Source organism: Loxodonta africana, chromosome 10, assembly GCF_030014295.1.
Source record: "Loxodonta africana isolate mLoxAfr1 chromosome 10, mLoxAfr1.hap2, whole genome shotgun sequence".
Classification (NCBI taxonomy): domain Eukaryota; kingdom Metazoa; phylum Chordata; class Mammalia; order Proboscidea; family Elephantidae; genus Loxodonta; species Loxodonta africana.
In genome coordinates, this window is record NC_087351.1 from 27,777,596 (window position 1) to 27,796,950 (window position 19,355).

Below are 19,355 nucleotides of genomic sequence, written 5' to 3' on the forward strand. Positions count from 1 at the left end.
AATTTTGTTCTACACTTTTCTCCTTCTCTGTTCTGGACCCTCTGTTCTGATCCCTGTCAGAGTGCTCAGTGGTGGTAGTAGCCAGGCACCATCTAGCTCTTCTGGGCTCAGCCTGGTGGAGGCTGAGGTTTATGTGGTGCATTAGGCCTTTGGACTAATATTTTCCTTGTGTCTTTTGTTTTCTTCATTCTTTCTCTGAGCGTGATGGGAGATATATATAGATATATCTTAGATGGCCACTCACAAACTTTTAAGACCCCAAACACTACTGACCACAGTAGGATGTAGAACATTTTCTTTATGAACTTATGCCAAGTGATCTAGGTGTCCCCCGAGGCCATCTCCAGTAGTAACTCAGTCCCTCAAGGTATTTGGATGTGTGTAGGAAGCTTGTATGATTTTGCATTGGTTAAGTAGTGCTAACTTCCTCTGTATTGTGTGTTGTCTTTCCATTCACCAAAGTTAACACTTGTCTACTATCTAGTTAGTGATTTTCTCTTCCTACGTTTTTTACCCTCCCCTATAGCCTAACTATCAAAGATTGTTTTTTTCTATACAAGAACGTTTTCTTGGACTTTATAATAATGCTGTCATACCATATTTGTCCTTTTGTGATTGACATTTCACTCAGCATAATGCCCTCCGATTTGTCCATGTTGTGAGATGTTTCACTTATTCATCATTGTTCTTTACCATTGCATTGTGTGTATGTACCTTCATTTGTTTATCCATTCATCTGTTGATGGGCACTTAGGTTGTTTCCATCTTTTTGTTATTGTGAAAAATGTTGCAATGAACGTGGGTGTGCATATGTCTATTCATGTGACAGCTCTTATTTCTCTAGGATATATTCCTAGGATAGCTGGAGCATGTGGTATTTCTATTTCTAGCTTTTTAAGAAGGTGACATGTTGTTTTCCATAGTAGTTGTACAATTTTACATTCCCACCAGCAGTGCCTAAGAGTTCCAGTCCCACCACAGCCTTTCCAAAATATGTTATTTTTGATTTTTTTTTTATTAGTTACAGTAATGGGGTGAGGTGGGCAAAGGGTTTGGTTACAGCTTTAATGACTACTGATCTCGAGCATTTCCTTAGATGTCTATTAGCTGCCTGAATGTCTTCTTTGGTATAGTGTCTGCTCATATTCTTTGTCCACTTTTTTATGGGATTGTTTTTTGTTGTTGATATGTTGAAGTATTTTATAGATTTTAGAGATTGTTAACCGTCATCAGATATGTCATAGCCAATCATTTTTTCCCAAGCATTTTTTTTCTGTAGGTTCTCTTTTTACTCTTTCAGTAAAGTCTTTTGATGAGCATAGTGTTTAATTTGTAGGAGGTCATAGTTATCTAATTTATCTTCTGGTGTTTGTGCATTGTTAGTTATGGTTTGTATTGTATTTATGCACATATTAGGGCCACTAGTGTTGTCCTTATTTTTTATTCCATGATCTTTACTGTTTTTTGGTTTTATATTTAGGTCTTTGACTCATTGTGAGTTAGCTTTTTGTAAGGTTGAGGTACAGGTCCTGTTTCATTTTTTTTTTTTTTTTTTTTTACAGATAGGCATCAAGTTGTGCCAGTACCACTTGTTAGAAAGACTGTCTTTTGCCCATTTAATGGATTTTGAACCTTTGTCAAAAATTTCACTTTTTTTACTACACCAAAGATTCTGCTCCTAGGTATGGCTGGCATCTGTCTCTCTCCCAACCCCACGGCACCTTCCTACAGAATCAAAACCTCTTTTCAAATTTATAATCCCTGATGAGAATGAAGAAAACCAAAGACACAAATGAAAAAATTAGTCCAAAGGACTAATGGACCACTACTATGAAGAAGAACGGGGCACCAGGATTGGAGGAAGACTCATTAATGACCTGCATTATGCAGATGACACAACCTTGCTTGCTGAAAGTGAAGAGGACTTGAAGCACTTACTAATGAAGATCAAAAACCACAGCCTTCAGTATGGATTGCACCTCAACATGAAGAAAACAAAAATCCTCACAACTGGACCAATGAGCAACATCATGATAAATGGAGAAAAGATTGAAGTTCTCAAGGATTTCATTTTACTTGGACCTACAATCAACACCCATGGAAGCAGCAGTCAAGAAATAAAAGGACGCATTAGATTGGGTAAATCTGCTGCAAAAGACCTCTTTAAAGTGTTGAAGAACAAAGATGTCACCTTGAAGACTAAGGTGCGTCTGACCCAAGCCATGGTATTTTCAATCACATCATATGCATCAAAGAAAGACTGAGGAAGAATTGATACCTTTGAATTGTGGTGTTGGCAAAGAATATTGAATATACCATGGACTGCCAGAAGAATGAACAAATCTGTCTTAGAAGAAGTATAGCCAGAGTGCTCCTTAGAAGCAAGGGTGGCAAGACTGTGTCTTACATACTTTGGACATGTTATCAGGAGGGATCAGTCTCTAGAGAAGGATACCATGCTTGGCAAAGCACAGGGTCAGCGGAAAAGAGGAAGACCCTCAATGAGGTGGATTGACAGAGTGGCTGCAACAATGGGCTCAAGCATAACAACGATTTTAAGGATGGCGCAGGACCAGGCAGTGTTTCGCTGTATTGTGCATAGGGTCACTATGAGTCGGAATTGACTCGACGGCACCTAACAACAACAACAAGAACAACTACTACAGTCTTCACCAGGCTGAGTCCAGCACAACCAGATGGTGCCTGGCTACCACCACCGACTGCTCTGATAGGGATCACAATAGAGGGTCCTGGACAGAGCTGTAGAAAAATGTAGAACAAAACTCAAACTCACAAAAAAATACTGGTATAAGACTTACTGGTCTAACAGAAAATGGAGAAACCCTAAGAGTATGGCCCCTGGACACCCTTTTAACTCAGTGCTAAAGTCACTCCTGAGGTTTACCCTTCAGCCAAAGATTAGACAGGCCCATAAAACAAACAATAATACACGTAGCTCAACCACATATACGAGATTAAATAGGCACACCAGTCCAGGGGTAAGGAAGAGAGGGCAGGAGGGGACAGGAAAGCTGGTAACAGGGAACCCAAGGTCAAGAAGAGGAGAGTGTTGACATGTTCTGAGGTTGGCAACAAATGTCACAAAACAATATGTATATTAATTGTTTAATGAGAAACTAGTTTTCTCTGTAAGCCTTCATCTAATGCACAAAAATAAATAAAAATTTACAACCCCTGACAGTGATGGAATACCAAGTCAGCAAGGTAAGCACAGGCTTATGTGTGCTTACTTCCTAATCTGTACTTCACAATTTCACATGGGTTTCTCCACATATTTATTTTTCACCACATAAAAGATGCAATGAAACCCACGAGACATTGAAACTACAGATTAGGAAGTAAGCACAAGTAAGCACATGCTTACCTAATCTGCCCCTGATTTTCTGCAAAAGAAAGAGTTTACCTAACTCTGAGGAAACATTTTATATTTAAACAATGTATATTTACATTTATATTGCTAATTTCAATATAGTTAGAGCAAGGATTATCACCAGTTGGAATAGAATTATTAAATAGGTCGTTGTATTTGCCCCTTACTCAGCCCCCATTGTTAAATTTCTCCAGCAGAAAGGACGTCATGCTTGGTAAAGTAGGGGGTCTGTGAAAAAGAGGAAGACCGTCAAAAAGTTGGACTGACACAGTGGCTACTACAATGGGCTCAAGCATAACAACAATTGCAAGGATGCCACACGCCAAAGCAGTGTTTTGTTCTGTTCTAAAAGGGTCACTATGAGTTGGAACAGACTCAACGGCAACTAATAACAACATATATATCAAGCACCTATCTTTGCCAGATGCCATGGATAAAGAGATAAATATCATAACTCCAAAGATTTCATAGTCCAATGATGAAAGCAAGAGAAGAAATGATTATTAAATAATGTGGTAAGAGCTACACAGGAAAAGACGCTAACAGCTATAGGGCTTATGATGGGTTTTCAGTTGATACTGTAAAAATCATACACACAGTTCTGAAACATCATGCATACCATCCTCTCCATGTTCCTAGCCCTCACCATCAAATTTTACTTGCAGATTTTGTCACTACTCATATCCTGCTCACTGAAAAAGGAAACACATTTTTATAATTCATGACTGATGATTATATTTTGGTATGTTATATTAAAAAACAAGGATATAAAAATAAATCCTCCAGCAGCACCAGAACATAGCTTTTGAAAGAACTGGAGTAATAATAAAGTTTAATTCATAGTTATCATACACACTAGCTGAAATGCTTATGAAGCCATAACCCAGTGATCCGATTTCACATTCATTGTTGTGACTGGAAAAAATGCAACCGGCTACCAAAATAATTTCAAAATAAGTTTAGCTCTTTTCTTTCATTTACTGAAGGGCAATAAATATTGAAGAACAAGGTGTAAACAACAGCATGTCTTTAAAATTCCTTTTTTATCTTTCATCTTTTTTTCACACATTATAGCTGCACCTATCTTCAGATTCCGAATAACAAAATGCAAACAATCAATCTGAAATGAAGGACATGCCTCCAAATGTAGAACAGAAGAAGAGATATAGAAGGCCAATCTAGAATCTGCATTATCAAGGAGGGACAAGAAAAAGGTGGAAACTGGTATATATTAATGCATGTCTGTAGTATGGGCAGGGGATGTTAGAGTGGCTTGTCTTTCTTGTTATCAATATCACTTAAAACAGCTTGAATTTTAGGATGATCTGACTCAATAGTCTCCTCATTGCCAACTTCATCTCTTTGTTCCTAAAAGTGTAGATGGCAGGGTTCATAAATGGGGTGATAAAGACATCAGGAATAGCAAGGAATTTATCTACTGGCATCGTGGGAATTGGCCACAAATACACAAAGATGCATGGACCAAAAAATAAAACCACAACTGTGATGTGAGCTGACAGTGTAGACAGGGCCTTAGACAAGCCACTAGAGGAATGTTGCCAAACAGAGACGCAGATGAAGATGTAGGAGATAATCAAAATGAAAAAAGTTCCCAATGAGATGAACCCACTGTTGGCAGAAACCATGAGCTCCAATCTGTAGGTGTCTGTGCAGGCAAGCTTAATAAATCGAGGAAGATCACAGTAAAAGCTATCCATTTCATTGTGGTCACAAAATGGTAGGTTTACAACAAATACTAGTTGGATCAGAGAGTGGATGATTCCAATGATCCAGGCAGCCACCAAGAGTAAAATACAAGTTTGGAAGTTCATGATGTTCAGGTAGTGGAGAGGCCTACATATAGCAACATATCGGTCGAGGGCCATGATTATGAGCAGCACCATCTCAGTTCCTCCAAGAACATGAATGAAGAACATCTGAGCAATACAGTTTTGGAAAGATATTACTCTTCTCTTCTTGAAAACATCAGAAATCATCTTTGGAGCTATATTGGAGGAAATCCACATGTCAATAAAGGAGAGGTTGGCCAGCAGGAAGTACATGGGGGAGTGCAAGTGAAAGTCAGAGATCACTGTAAATACAGTGAGGAGGTTTCCTAAAATACCTGCTACATAGAACACAGAGAAAACTAGAAAGAGGACAAGTTGTGTCTCCAAAGAACTGGCGAGTCCCACCAACACAGACTCAAACACCACTGAGTGATTTCCTCCCGTCATGGTCTTGGTCACTTTGGACTCCAAACTTACCTAAAAGAACAGGTGAAATAAGAAATTGGAATTACTGGACATATCAGGCAAGATTCCATTAGAGAAGCAGAACCACTAGGAGATAGTATACTAAGGTATTTTTTACAGAAATTTGACCTTACATATTCATGAAAGTTTTTTCAGTAATATCTATAAGGCTGTTGTTTTTGTAGCTGATGCTGTAGTTTAAACTCCACAGGACAGTCAGGAAGTGAAGGTGGATGCAAAGTGGGGGAGAGAAAGAATAAACCGGAACTCACCAGCAAGAGCTAGAACCCACAAGAACAGACTGAAACCTATGTAAGTTCCTTGATGGAATGGGTGTTCTGCAGAAGCCAAGGCCTGTCATCAAGTAGCTAAACACACATACCCCACCCAATAGTTAGAGAAACTAAAAGAGGATCCCATGGAAGGTTGCACAGTTGCAGGTCCTTCCACTGTCTTCCACCAATGAGATGAGCCAGCAGATAAGTAACAACATGTGTGAGCTACAAAAATGGCTCCTGCTTCACTTCTGCCCTCCAAGCCTTTCACAAGTATGTCTCTTGAAGTCCACCTTACAGAAACATGCAAGAAAGGAAATTCACAGAAACGTTGTGGAGTTTACTAACAGAAGGTCCAAGTAAGAAAGAAAATGCATAAATTTTGAAACTTATTATCTCTTTTTCACTCAGTAAAAGCTTAACAATACACGTACTTAAATCTTTTTGACAAAGGCCATAAAACCACAGTCCCTAATCTCATCCGATCTTCCAACAAATTCCCTTGTTTTTACTAGCTCTGAAAAGTTCACAATGGGATGTCCTCTGGTGTCAAGGAACCACCTCACGTGAAAATATCGATAGAGTTTGGTAGTGAAAGGAAAATTAATGTATTACATATTATATGGAAACCCTAGTGGCGTAGTGGTTAAGAGCTATGGCTGATAACCAAAAGGTTGGCAATTTGAATCTACCAGGTGCTCCTTGGAAATCTTGTGGGGCAGTTCTACTCTGTCCTACAGGGTTGCTATGAGTCAGAATTGACTTGAGAGCAACAGGCTTATATGGCAGTAAATTGTTGCTTCTCCTGGTCCACAGGGACATCAAAATGCCAGAGAGTTTGGGGGCTGGCCTTTCTCCCTGTTACAAGTATTTTGATGCTGTTTCTGGGATTAAGAATTGGTCTACCGACATCAAGGCATCCACATGATGGTTTAAGAATCAGGAATCAATTTAGTGACATTCATTTCAAGCCGCCCTATAGATATTTGAAATAGGTTTCCACCTATGAAGGAAATCAAAAACTAATCTGATTTTCAAATTTTACATCCAGGGCTAATCCTAAAGAATGTGAAATCTGATCTAAGGTTTCAGTTAGCATGCTGGAATTCTCAGAAATGTATACAACTGTTCAAATAAAAGAAGAAAAATGTATCTTGTTTTCTAGCCATTGAACACCCAGAAGATCCCAGGGACCCCACAAAGATACTTTACCAACATAGAAGATATTTGTGTTCACCAATATGCCTAGTGGATAGAAAACACTCAATAAATACTGTTGAGTGGATCACTGGATGGTTAAATAGTTCTATGCAGTTGGTATTTCAATGTCTATTTTCTTTCATCAAATTTACTCTCCAACTGCCTCTCTCTTTTTAAGGGGACCTACTCTCATACTTTCAAAATTGATATTTGTTGTATGGTAATCATTCACCTTAGTGAGTCTATTGCACCTCCTGAAAAGTGGTTATTTACATAATTTCATGTAATTTAACTAAAACATAGTTATAACAGATTTAAGAACAACCACCTACAACTACATTTATAACAGTGTCAGCTCTAGATACGGTATTGTAGTAGGTAAAAAAAAAACAGAAAAACCTAAAGCAAGGTTCCTAATCACAAGAGACTTAGAATCCAGGAAAAGAGGTCAAAGATAAATATGTACACAATAGTACATATTGAAAGCTAAATTTGCGGTTCAGGAGTTTATAAAAGAGAGCATCACAAAGAATCGAAGTGAATCATTTGATCTTAGAGAACAGAAATGCCTTCTGTAGCATTCTCTGCAGATGGTCATCTGTATTCTCTGTGAAAAATTCCACTGATGGGGAGCAAACTAGCTCCTGAATCAACGTATTTCTATTGTTGGATATCTGTAATTATTAAGAAAGGAATTATTAGAGAAGCTGCTTTCTTTAACTTCTAACCATTGTTTCCAATTCTGTCCTTTGAAGCCATGCAGATTTAATTGAATCAATCTTCCATATGCCAACCTTTCAAATATTTGAAGACATCTCTCATATCTATGGAGAGTTATTCTTTTCTGACCAAACTACCCAAGTTCCTTTGACAATTCACCATATAATATTGTATCCGGTCTACTTATACTCCTGGTCAACTTTCTTTTGAAAATTTAGTCTTAAAATGTGATAAAACAAATGAGTCGGAATCAACTGGATGGCAAGGAGTTTGGTTTTTTGGTTTGATTGCTCATTTTAATTACAAACACTTGACTGGTTTTAATGATAAATTTATAGTAGCTTTGGAGGACAGACACAGAACTAATTATCACAGGAAAAAAAAAAAAAAAGGAAATAATATTTTGATTAATATTAGAAATTAGAAATACAGATATCAGTATGCACATGAACAGAACATGTATATATTTACCATTGATTTCTCTTAACTGACGTGTTCAAGAATCTAGTGCATTAATGATTCCTAAGGACATGCAAAAATACATTCATCCCCTGCATTCATAATTCTAAAAGAAGTTTCTAGGTTTTAGCATAATTTCAAGCAATAAAATATGAGTCTAAAACAAAAGTTTATTTAAGAGAAGAGGAGACAAGCCAATATCTCTTATGAATATAGATGCAAAAATCCTCAACAAAAATACTAGTGAACAGAATCCAACAGCATATTAAAAGGGTCATACAAGGCCAAGTAGGATTCATTCCAGGAATGCAGGGATGAATCAACATTAGGAAATCAATCAACGTAATACACCACATGAATAAAACAAAGGAAAAGAACCACATTCTCATCTCTACAGATGCAGAAAAAGCATCTCATAAAGCCAATGCCCTTTCTTGGTGAAAACCGTAACAAAGACTGGAAAAGAAGGGAAATTCGTTGGTATGATTCAGAACATATATGAAAAGCCAACGTTATACATAATGGAGAAAAACTTAGAGTTTTCCTCTTGAAATCAGGAACAAGACAAGGGTTCCCATTATCACCACTTCTATTTGATACTGTATTAGATGTCCTAAACAGAGCAAAAAGACAAGAAAGAGAAATAAAAGGTACTCAGATTGGAAAAGAACTAAAATTATCCCTATTCCCAGATAATATGGTCATATATACAGAAATCTTTGAAAGGTCCACAAGAAAACTTCTAGAGCTAATAGAAAAATTTAGCAAAGTTGCACAGTACAAGGTCAACAAAGAAAAATCAGTTGGGTTTCTATACACCGGTAATAAAAAAATATGAAAGGGAAATTACAGGAACTAACCCATTTAGAATACCATCTAAGAGAATTAAATACCTAGGAATAAATCTAGCTAGGAATGTAAAGGACTTATACAACGAAAACTCTAAAACACTTCTGAAAGAGATTAAAGAAGACTTAAATAAATGAAAACATGCTCCATGCTCATTGATTGGAAGACTTAATATTGTTAAGGTGTCAGTAACACCCAAAATGATCCTACAGATTCAGTGCAATCCTGGTCAAAATTCAACAACCTTCTGTATAGCAATAAAAAAAAAAAAAAACAATCCTCAACTTTATATGGAATGCCAAGAGGCCCCAAAGATCTGAAACAATAGTGAAAGAAAAGAACAAAGTAGGAGTACTCACACTTCCTGATTTCAAAACATGCCATATAGCTACAGTAATCAAAACAGCCCGGTACTAGAATAAAAATAGACACATAGACCAATGAAATACAATTGAGAGTCCAGAAAGGGTGCCAAATCCATTCAATGGGGAAACAAAAATCTCTTAAATAAATGGTGTTGGGACAATAAGATTTCCACATGCAAAAAATGAAATAGGACCCGTGCCTCACGCCATTCACAAAAACAAATTCAAAATGGAATAAGGACCTAAATGTGCAAACTAAAATCTTAAAATTCTTAGACGAAAATGCAGGGGCAAAGCCATCAGGCCTAGCTTTTAACAATGGATTATCTACTACAATAACAAAAGCACAAACAGCAAACTGCAAAAAACTTCATAAAAATGTAACACTTTCATTCATCAGCAGTCTTTACCAAAAAAGTGAAAAGTTAACTACTGGGAGAATATCTTCAAAAACAATATATCTAATAAGAATCTAATAACCAATATATATATAAAACTTCAACAACTTAACAAAAATACAAATGGGCAAAGAATTTGAATAGACATTTCACCAAAGAAGACATTTAAATGTCCAACATACACGTGAAAAGATGCTCAGTTTCATTAGTCCTCAGAGAAATGCAAATCAAAACCACAATGAGATACCATTTCACTCCCTTTAGAATGACTAAGATTGAAAAAAAAAAAAAAAAAGACCTGAAAACAACAAAAGTTGGAAAGGATGTGGGGAAATAGGAGCTCTTATCCATTGCTGATGGGAATAAAAACTGGCACAGCTGTTGTGGAAAACAGTGTGACAGTTTCTAAAAAAAACTAAAAATATAACTACCATGTTGTTGTCATTAGGTGCCATTGAGTCCACTCCTTTGTAAAACAGAATGAAACACTGCCCAGTCCTGCACCAACCTCACAATCATTATTATGCTTAAACCCGTTGTTGCAGCCACTGTGTCAATTCATTTCATTGAAGGTCTTCTGCTTTTTTGCTGACCTCTACTTTACCAAGCTTGATGTCCTTCTCCAGGGACTGATCCTCTTGACAGCATGTCCAAAGTATGTGAGACATACTCTCACCATCCTTGCTTCTAAGGAGCATTCTGGTAGTACTTCTTCCAAGGCAGATTTGTCCATTCTTTTGGCAGTCCATGGTATATTCAATATTCTTCTCCAACACCACAAATCAAAGGTATCAATTCTTCTTTGGTCTTCTTTATTCATTGTCCAGCTTTCATATGCATAGGAGGTGATTGAAAACACCATGGCTTGGGTCAGGCGCACCTAAGTCTTCAAGGCGACATTTTTGCTTTTCAAGACTTTAAAGAAGTGTTTTGCAGCAGATTTGCCCAATGCAATGCATTACTTGATTTCTTGACTGTTTCTTCCATGGATGTTGATTGTGCATCCAATTAAAATGAAATCCTTGACAACTTCAATCTTCTCCCCATTTATCAGGACGTTGCTTATTGGTACAATTGTGACGATTTCTGTTTTCTTTATGTTGTGGTATAACCCATACTGAAGGCTGTGGTCTTTGATCTTCATCAGTAAGTGGTTCAAGTCCTCTTCACTTTCAGTAAGCAAGGTTGTGTCACTGCATAACGCAGGTTGTTAATGAGTCTTCCTCCAATCTTGATGTCACATTCTTCTTCATATAGTCCAACTTCTCAGATTATTTGCTCAGCATACAGATTGAATAAACATGGTGAAAGGCTACAACCCAGATGCACACTTTTCCTGACTTTAAACCATGCAGTACCCCCTTGTTTTCTGTTTGAACTGCCTCTTGAGCACAATTAAGTGTTCTGGAATTCCCATTCTTTGCAATGTTATCCATAATTTGTCATGATTCACACAGCCAAATGCCTTTGCATAGTCAATAAAACACAGGTAAATCTCTCCCTGGTATTCTCTGCTTTCAGCCAGGGTCCATCTGACATCAGCAGTGATATCTCTGGTTCCCCGTCCTCTTCTATATCCAGCTTGAGTTTCTGGCACTTGCCTGTTGATATACTGCTACAGCCACTTTTGAATGATCTTCAGCAAAATTTTACTTACACGTGATATTAATGATATTGTTCAATAATTTCCACATTTGGTGGGAATACCTTTCTTGGGAATAGGCATAAATATACATCCCTTCCAGTCAGTTGGCCGGGTAGCAGTCTTCCAAATTTCTTGGCATAGATGAGTGAGCACTTCCAGTGCTGCATCTGTTTGTTGAAACATCTCAATTGGTATTCCATCAATCACTGGAGCCTTGTTTTTCGCCAGTACCTTCAGTGCAGCTTGGATTTCTTCCTTCAGTGTCATTCATTCCCACTCATATGGTACCTCCTGAAAAGACTGAACGAAAACCAATTCTTTTCAGTATAGTTACTCTGTATATTCCTTCCATCTTCTTTTGATGCTTTCTGAGTCATTTAATATTTTCCCCACAGGATCCTGCAATACTGTAAGTCAAGGATGGAATTTTTCCTTCAGTTATTTCAGCTCGAGAAATGCAGAGGGTGTTCTTCCGTTTTAGTTTTCCATCTCCAGGTCTTTGCGTATGTCATTATAATACTTTACTTTGTCTTCTCAAGCCACCCTTTGAAATATTCTGTTCAACTCTTTTACTTCATCATTTCTTGCTTTCGTTTTAGCTACTCGACATTCAAGAGCAAGTTTCAGAGTCTCCTCTGACATCCATTTGCTCTTTTCTTTCTTGCCTATCTTTTTAATGATCTCTTGTTTTCTTCATGTATGATGTCCTTGATGTCACCCCACAACTCATCTGGTCTTTGGTTGTTAGAGTTCAACACATCAAATCTCTTCTTGAGATGGTCTCTAAATTCAGGTGGGATATACTCAAGTTTGTACTTTGGCTCTTGTCAACTTGTTCTAATTTTTCTTCAGTTTCAACTTGAACTTGCATATGAACAATTGATGATCTGTTCTGAAGTCTGCCCCTGGCCTTGTTCTGACTGATGATATTGTGCTTTTCCATCGTCTTTTCCCACAGGTGTAGTCTATTTGATTCCTGTGTATTCTATCTGGCAAGGTCCATGTGTATAGTCGCCATTTATGTTGTTGAAAAAAGATATTTGCAGTGAGGAAGTCATTGGTATTGCAAAATTCTATCATGCCATCTCTGGCATCGTTTCCATTGCCAAGGCCATATTTTCCAACTACCAATCCTTCTTCTTTGTTTCCAACTTTCACATTCCAGTCTCCAGTAATTATCAATGCATCCTGATCGCATGTTTGATCAATTTCAGACTGCAGAAGTTGATTAAAACCTCAGTTTCTTCATCTTTGGCCTTAGTGGTTGGTGTGTAAATTTGAAAAATAGTCAAATTAACTGGTCTTCCTTGTAGGTGTATGAATATTATCCTATCACTGACAGCGTTGTACTTCAGGATAGATCTTGAAATGTTCTTTTTGACAATGAATGCAACACCATTCCTCTTCAAGTTGTCGTTCCTGGCATAGTAGTCCATATGATTGTCCAATTCAAAATGGCCAATACCAGTCCATTTCAGCTCACTAATGTCTAGGATATCGATGTCTATGCATTCCATTTCATTTTTGATGACTTCTAATTTTCCTAAATTCATACTTTGTACTTTCCATGTTCTGATTATTAATGGATGTTTGTAGCTTTTTCTTCTCATTTTGAGTCGTGCCACATCAGCAAATGAAGATCCCAAAAGCTTGACTCCATTCATGTCATTAAGGTTGACTGTATTTTGAGGAGGCAACTCTTCCGCAGTAGTCTTTTGAATACCTTTCATCCTGAGGTGCTCACCTTTCAGCACTATATCAAACAATCTTCCACTGCTATTCATGAGGTTTTCACTGCCTAAATATTTTCAGAAGTAGACTGTTGCATCCTTCTTCCTAGTCTGTCTTAGTCTGGAAGCTCAGGTAAAACCTATCTGCCATGGGTGACCCTGCTGGTATTTGAATACCAGTGGCTAGTTTCCAGCATCACAGCAACACGCAAGCCCCCACAATATAACAAACAGACAGATACGTGGGGGAGAACTATCATATAACCCAGCAATTTCATTCCTAGCTATATACCCAAAAAAATTGAAAACCAGAGACTCAAAAAGAGACTTTTACATCAATGTTCATTGCAGCACTGTTTACAATAGCTAAAAGGTAGAAATAACCTAAACAACTGATGAATGGATAAACAAAATGTGGTACACGCATACAATGGAACACTACTCAGCCAGTAGGAGAGAAGAAGTCCTGATACATGTTACAGTATGGATGGAGCTTGAAAACGTTATGCTGAGCAAAACAAGCCAATCACAAAAGGACAAATACTGTATGACCTCACTTATAAAAAAGACAAGAAATGGCAAATATATAGCGACCGAAGTTTATTACTGCTTACCAGGAGGGGGGGCGGTCTAACAGTGATAGAAAAATCACATTGATTAAGGTTAAGGCTGCACAGCTGATTATTATAATCACTATCAATATGTTGCAGAGTTATAAAAAGTTGAATTGCAGAAGTTGTGTGATAGGTATATCTACAACGACCACACACACACACAAAGAAACAAGTATCTGTTGAGGCTGTGTATGTACAACCAAGGATTTGGTTTCTTGGTTTGGAGGTTTAGAGGCATGGTATCATGGGACATCCCAGTTAATTGGCCTAATAATGTGTTTAGTGCTTCTGTTCTACCTCCTAGTTGGTTGTTCAGTGTCTGGGATCTTAAAAAGCTTCCAAGTGGCCATCCAAGGCACAACAATTGCTCTCTATTCACCTCGAGCAACAGAGGAAAAAGGGGGGTCAGGAATAGGAGGAGGATATGAAATGTGTGGCTAATTGCCTCCATGAACAACTTCTTCCTTTGCCATGAGACCAGAAAAGCAAGATGGTGCACAGCTACCATACTAAACATTTTGATCAAAGATTCTATAGAAGAGTACTGATCAAAAAGGGGAAAATGCAGAATAGAATTCAAATTCTCATGAACTTCGGACTTTCTGGAGCCACGGAGGGTGAATGAACTCCTGAAACTATTGCCCGGGATAATCTTTAAACCTTAAACCAAAAATATCCCCTAAAGTCGTCTTAAAACTAAACAATAGTTTAACTTAACTAGTAAAAAAAGGTCTGCCTTGAGCATTATGCTCTTTTAAGAACTATCTATATGGCATCAAATTGAAAACAGCAACTCAAAAGACTAGATAGAAAACTTGCAGGGCAGTGAGTTCATGTTAATGAGGGAGGAACAACTCTGAAAAGGAGGGTGAGAATGGTTGCACAACACAAAGAATGTAAACAACGTCACTAAACTATACATGTAGAAACTGTTGAATTGGCATATGTTGTGCTGTGTATATTTTCAACAACAAAATTAATGAAATTTAGAAGAAAAGAGAAGAGACTTTCATTTCTGACAATATAGCAGCAATAGCTATGTATATCAACATTGCACTGATAACTAAAAATGCTGGACAAAAGTTATTTTTTTCTTCTTAATCATATCAATAAATGGCAAGAAAATTAAAAACACTCAGGCCAAAAACTCAGCAAAGAGAGCTCAGAGAACTAAGCAAAGTACTGAATTAGGCTTTTGCCCTTAAGGACTTAAGAAAAAGCCAGCTAAATCTGAATTTATATTTTCAAGGCCTAACAGGATGCAAGGATCAAGAACAAAATTCCAGGGCTCAATTAAATTGGGAGTCTAATGTGGGAATCTTCCCAGTAAATCTGGGACCCCAAAGGGCCTCACTTCTTTGAAGGATGAACTAGAAATAAACTCCCCACCTTGTGCCCCAGAGAGATTGCAAAAAAAAAAAAAAAAAAAAATTCTATTTGTCTTGATGTTCATCCAAGGCCTCAAAGAATACCCATAGGTCAAGTTTCAAGGGAAAATAAAGCAGCTAATAAGTGAAACACTAAATACACGCACACAAAAAAATAAATAAATAAACCTAAGAATCATAGAGAGCAAGTAGAAAAGAACAAGAGGGAGAGAACAGAAAAAAAGCCTTCAAAGTCTTAAGATACTGGAATGATCAGACTCAGAAATAAATAACTGTTTAATAAGTTCAAGATATGAAATATGAGTGTAAAAAAGAAACTATAAGGACTGAAGAAATAGGCTCAAAAATGAACTAAATAAAACTTCTAGAATTTAAAAATAAACCAAAAATTAGAACTCACTAGACAGAGAATTGACAGCATAGAAGATAGAGTTGCAGATAGAATTTGTTGAGTTAGAAGTTAGATCCGAAAATACAAAACATAGTGTTGGAAAATATTTTAAAAAATAGATTAAGAGACATGGAAGCAGAATGAGAAAGTATAACATAAATCTAACTGAAGTGCAAGAAGAAGGAAAGGATGAGACAGAGACAATATTAGAAGAAATAATGGCTGAAATAAAAGGCACCTGTCCTCAAATTCAAAATTCTCAATAAAGCCTAACAGGAGTAAAAAAAAAAAAGCAAGCACACCTAAACAAATCATATAACACTACTAGAGTGGCCAGGTTTAGCAAATAAAAATATAAGATGCTCAGTTAAATCTGAATAAATGATGAATAACTTTTTAGTATAAGTATATTGCATGGGATACACTTATACTAAAAATCACTTACTGTTTATTTGAAATTCAAATAAACTGGGTGTCCTATATTTTACTTAGGAATCATACACTCCAGGACTCCAAAGAAAAAAAGAGAAGCTTTCAAAAGCAGCCACAAAGGACAGACTGTTATCAAAAAAGCAACAATTACACTGAAAAGTGATTTTACATTAGCTACGATGAAATCTAGAGAACAGGGAAATTGTATTTTCAATACAGAATACTAAGAAAAAGTTAACAGTCAACCTGAAATTTTGCGATCAACAAAACTGTCTTTCAAAAACACAATTAAAATTAAAATGTTTTCAAACAAAAATGGAATGGGTTTTCTATCAGTAGAACCTAACCAAAGAAAGCAGTCATAGGAAACACGGATGGAAGTGGAACGTAAAATGTAAACGTAGAGAGGAAACAGATTGTAAAGGCTCGTGAAAGCTAAGCTACGGACAATTAAATACTTCACGGTGGAAGAAAAGCCATTTGGAGTTTTAAGTTGGGGAGAGCTTAACATACGCAGTGTTTTAAAAGAGGCTAGAAAGATAACTTAGAAGTGATACGGTTAGATATAAGTGAAGCCACAAGAGATTGCATATGAGAGAAATGGTCAGATATTCCTTTGGAAAAGGTCTAGAATTAGAGCTTGGGGACAAAGAAGCAAAAACTGTGATGCAGGCAGAAAAAGTGTCAGGGAACCAGGAGAATTCAAAAGCCAAGACATGAGATTATTTCAAGAAGCTGAAGGGGGTCAACGGAGTCAAGATTAAAATGGAGTTAAGGACAATAAGGGCTAATTCAGTGTTTATGAGACCATAAATAAGAAAATAGATGCGTAAAAGTTAGACCCTCAACGAGTCAGAGTGACACAGTGGCTACGACAATGGGCTCAACAATAACAGTGATTGTGAGGATGGCACAGGACCCGACAGGTTTCCTTCCATTGTACATGAGGTCGCTATGAGTCCAAACCAACTCAACGGCACCTAACAACAATGAAAGGCAACAGCGTTATAGAGTTTCCTCACTGGTGTATTTCCAGTGCCTAAAGCATACCTAACACATCATATATGCTTAATAAATGTTAATGAAATTAATGAATGAATAATAGGGGAAGGAATCCAGACTGCCCAGGGTACAGGTGAAGACAAGCTGATCAGAAAGTGAGTCTATTGAGGGTACACAACTGAAAAATAAAAGGAAACAGAGGGATACAGAAAGAGTCTTTTTAAAAACTACGGAAGCAGGAGACACTTGAGCATTTCACAGCAGCCAGTGGTGTAGAACACGAAGTTGCATAAGAATCAGGGGTAATTATTTGATCTTAAGTTTTTGTAGTAGCAGAAAAGGATGAAGTCAAGGACAAAGACAGAAGGGTTAGCCTTGCAAAATAAGAGGGCTACATATTGTTCTAAATCAGGAGGGGAGAAGGAAAAGAATGTTCAGAGATACAAGGAAAAAAAAATGTTATACATAATATAAGTGAAAAGAACAGTAGACCAGTGACAGGTGAATTTTAACTGGACTAGAAATCAGAAGGTCTTGCTTTAGTGGCTCAACGTCAGTTTTTAAACAAATGTTTTAAATTATTTCTGCCTATTACTGTCCCTTTATCCATTTTGACATGTCTTCATCAAATGAATTAAGAGAAAACCCAGAAGCCAAGGCAAGGATCATCGGTCGTCCTGGAGTTTGAGTATTTAAGAAAAAAGAAAATGAAAATTTCCATAGGTTATATGTAATCTGGTCAGAATGGGTGGGATCTGAAGGGCCAGTGAAAAGACACAGAAATAAGAAATATCACAGAATGAACCACTAGATCAGAGCTTCGAAATGATACAGTACTGAGGAATAGCCAGTCAGAAACACGAGGGTCCTACAAAATTCAAAGTTCTCTCAGTTCCCAGTCTCTGCCCTCCCCAGTGCATTCTACAACAGATTAATATGCCAAAAAAAAAAAACCCACTAGTTATACCTCTCTCCTGCTCAAAACCATCAACGATCCCTCATTGACTAAAGAACAACCATGATATTGGAGGGCTCCTGTGTTTTGGCCCTAGCACTATCTCACCTTATCTTCAGCCAAATCTGTCCCCTCACTACCCCTGAAACTTTCTTTTCCTCCATTTGTTCAAACCATCCATTCCTCGTAAGTACCTTGTCCCATCAATCCTGAAATACTGGCACATTTTTTACAGCCCAGTTCACCAGGCCTATCTCTCTCTCTGTATCCCCAGCACATTGTTAGAAATATAATAAAAGCTGAAGAAGGTTTTTGTTGAATGAGAAAATGAATGTATGAATTACCAAATGAATAACCCTAACCCAGATATGAAAGTTCTTTGAATATTTCCGGAAGATTCGGGTCCAATTCAGTAAATTAGAGGGAATATTTGTTCCCAGCAGTCACTTCAGATTTGTTCTCCCCAGTAAATTACTATGCATACCAATTAAATGGTCAGGGCGAGGGTGGGGGGAGATATGCAATATCGGCATTTTTGGCAAACATTGCCTGAATTCTTTTTTTTTTTTTTTTTATTTACTTAGTCCATGTAGAAGGTGTTTTCCACAACCAAGATCAAACACCATTACCAACACTGGAGTAAATTGGGGCAAACTAGCAGATTACTACCAAACTAAACTGAAAACAAAAAAAATAAACAAGCAAAAAAAATCCATTCCATTGAACTGATTCTGACTCATAGCGACCCTATAGGACACAGAAGAACTGCCCCTTAGGGTTTCCAAGGAGTGGCTAGTAGATTCAAACTGCTGACTTTTTGGTTAACAGCCAAGCTCTTAACCACTGGAGCACCAGGGGAGCTAAATCTAAATCTAATGTTATTTATACTCTGTGTGTCTCTTGGCTCTTGCCTGCCTCTCCCACATCATGGTTCTTACCCCTGAGTACCTGAGACCTTCCCTGTCCCTGGTTAAAGACTAAGGCGGGTTCCCTGCAGAGTAGTTTTCAAACCCTGCCTATTGACTCAACTACTGTTCCCACAATAGTACTGTGGGGGTTTGTGTGTTGCCATGATACTGGAAGCTATGCCACCAGAATTCAGATACCAGCAGGGCCACCCATGGCAGATAGGTTTCAGCTGAGCTTCCAGACTAAGACTAGGAAGAAGTACCCAATAGTCAGCTTCTGAAAAGAATTAGCCAGTGAAAACCCTATGAATACAGGATCAGCAAGAGAGGAAGACCCTCAACAAGACGGATTGACACAGTGGCTGCTACAATGGGCTC

The 19,355-nt window shown here is 37.5% G+C and overlaps 1 protein-coding gene across 1 annotated transcript; it reads right to left on the reverse strand.

Annotated features, from left to right (window-relative positions):
* Positions 1-4,395: 4,395 nt before the first annotated feature.
* Positions 4,396-5,714, reverse strand: LOC100654947 (olfactory receptor 4F15-like). The gene has a single exon (XM_023541995.2). It carries the CDS (start codon positions 5,626-5,628, stop codon positions 4,690-4,692), a length of 939 nt encoding a protein of 312 aa, XP_023397763.2. The 5' UTR covers positions 5,629-5,714; the 3' UTR covers positions 4,396-4,689.
* Positions 5,715-19,355: the final 13,641 nt, after the last annotated feature.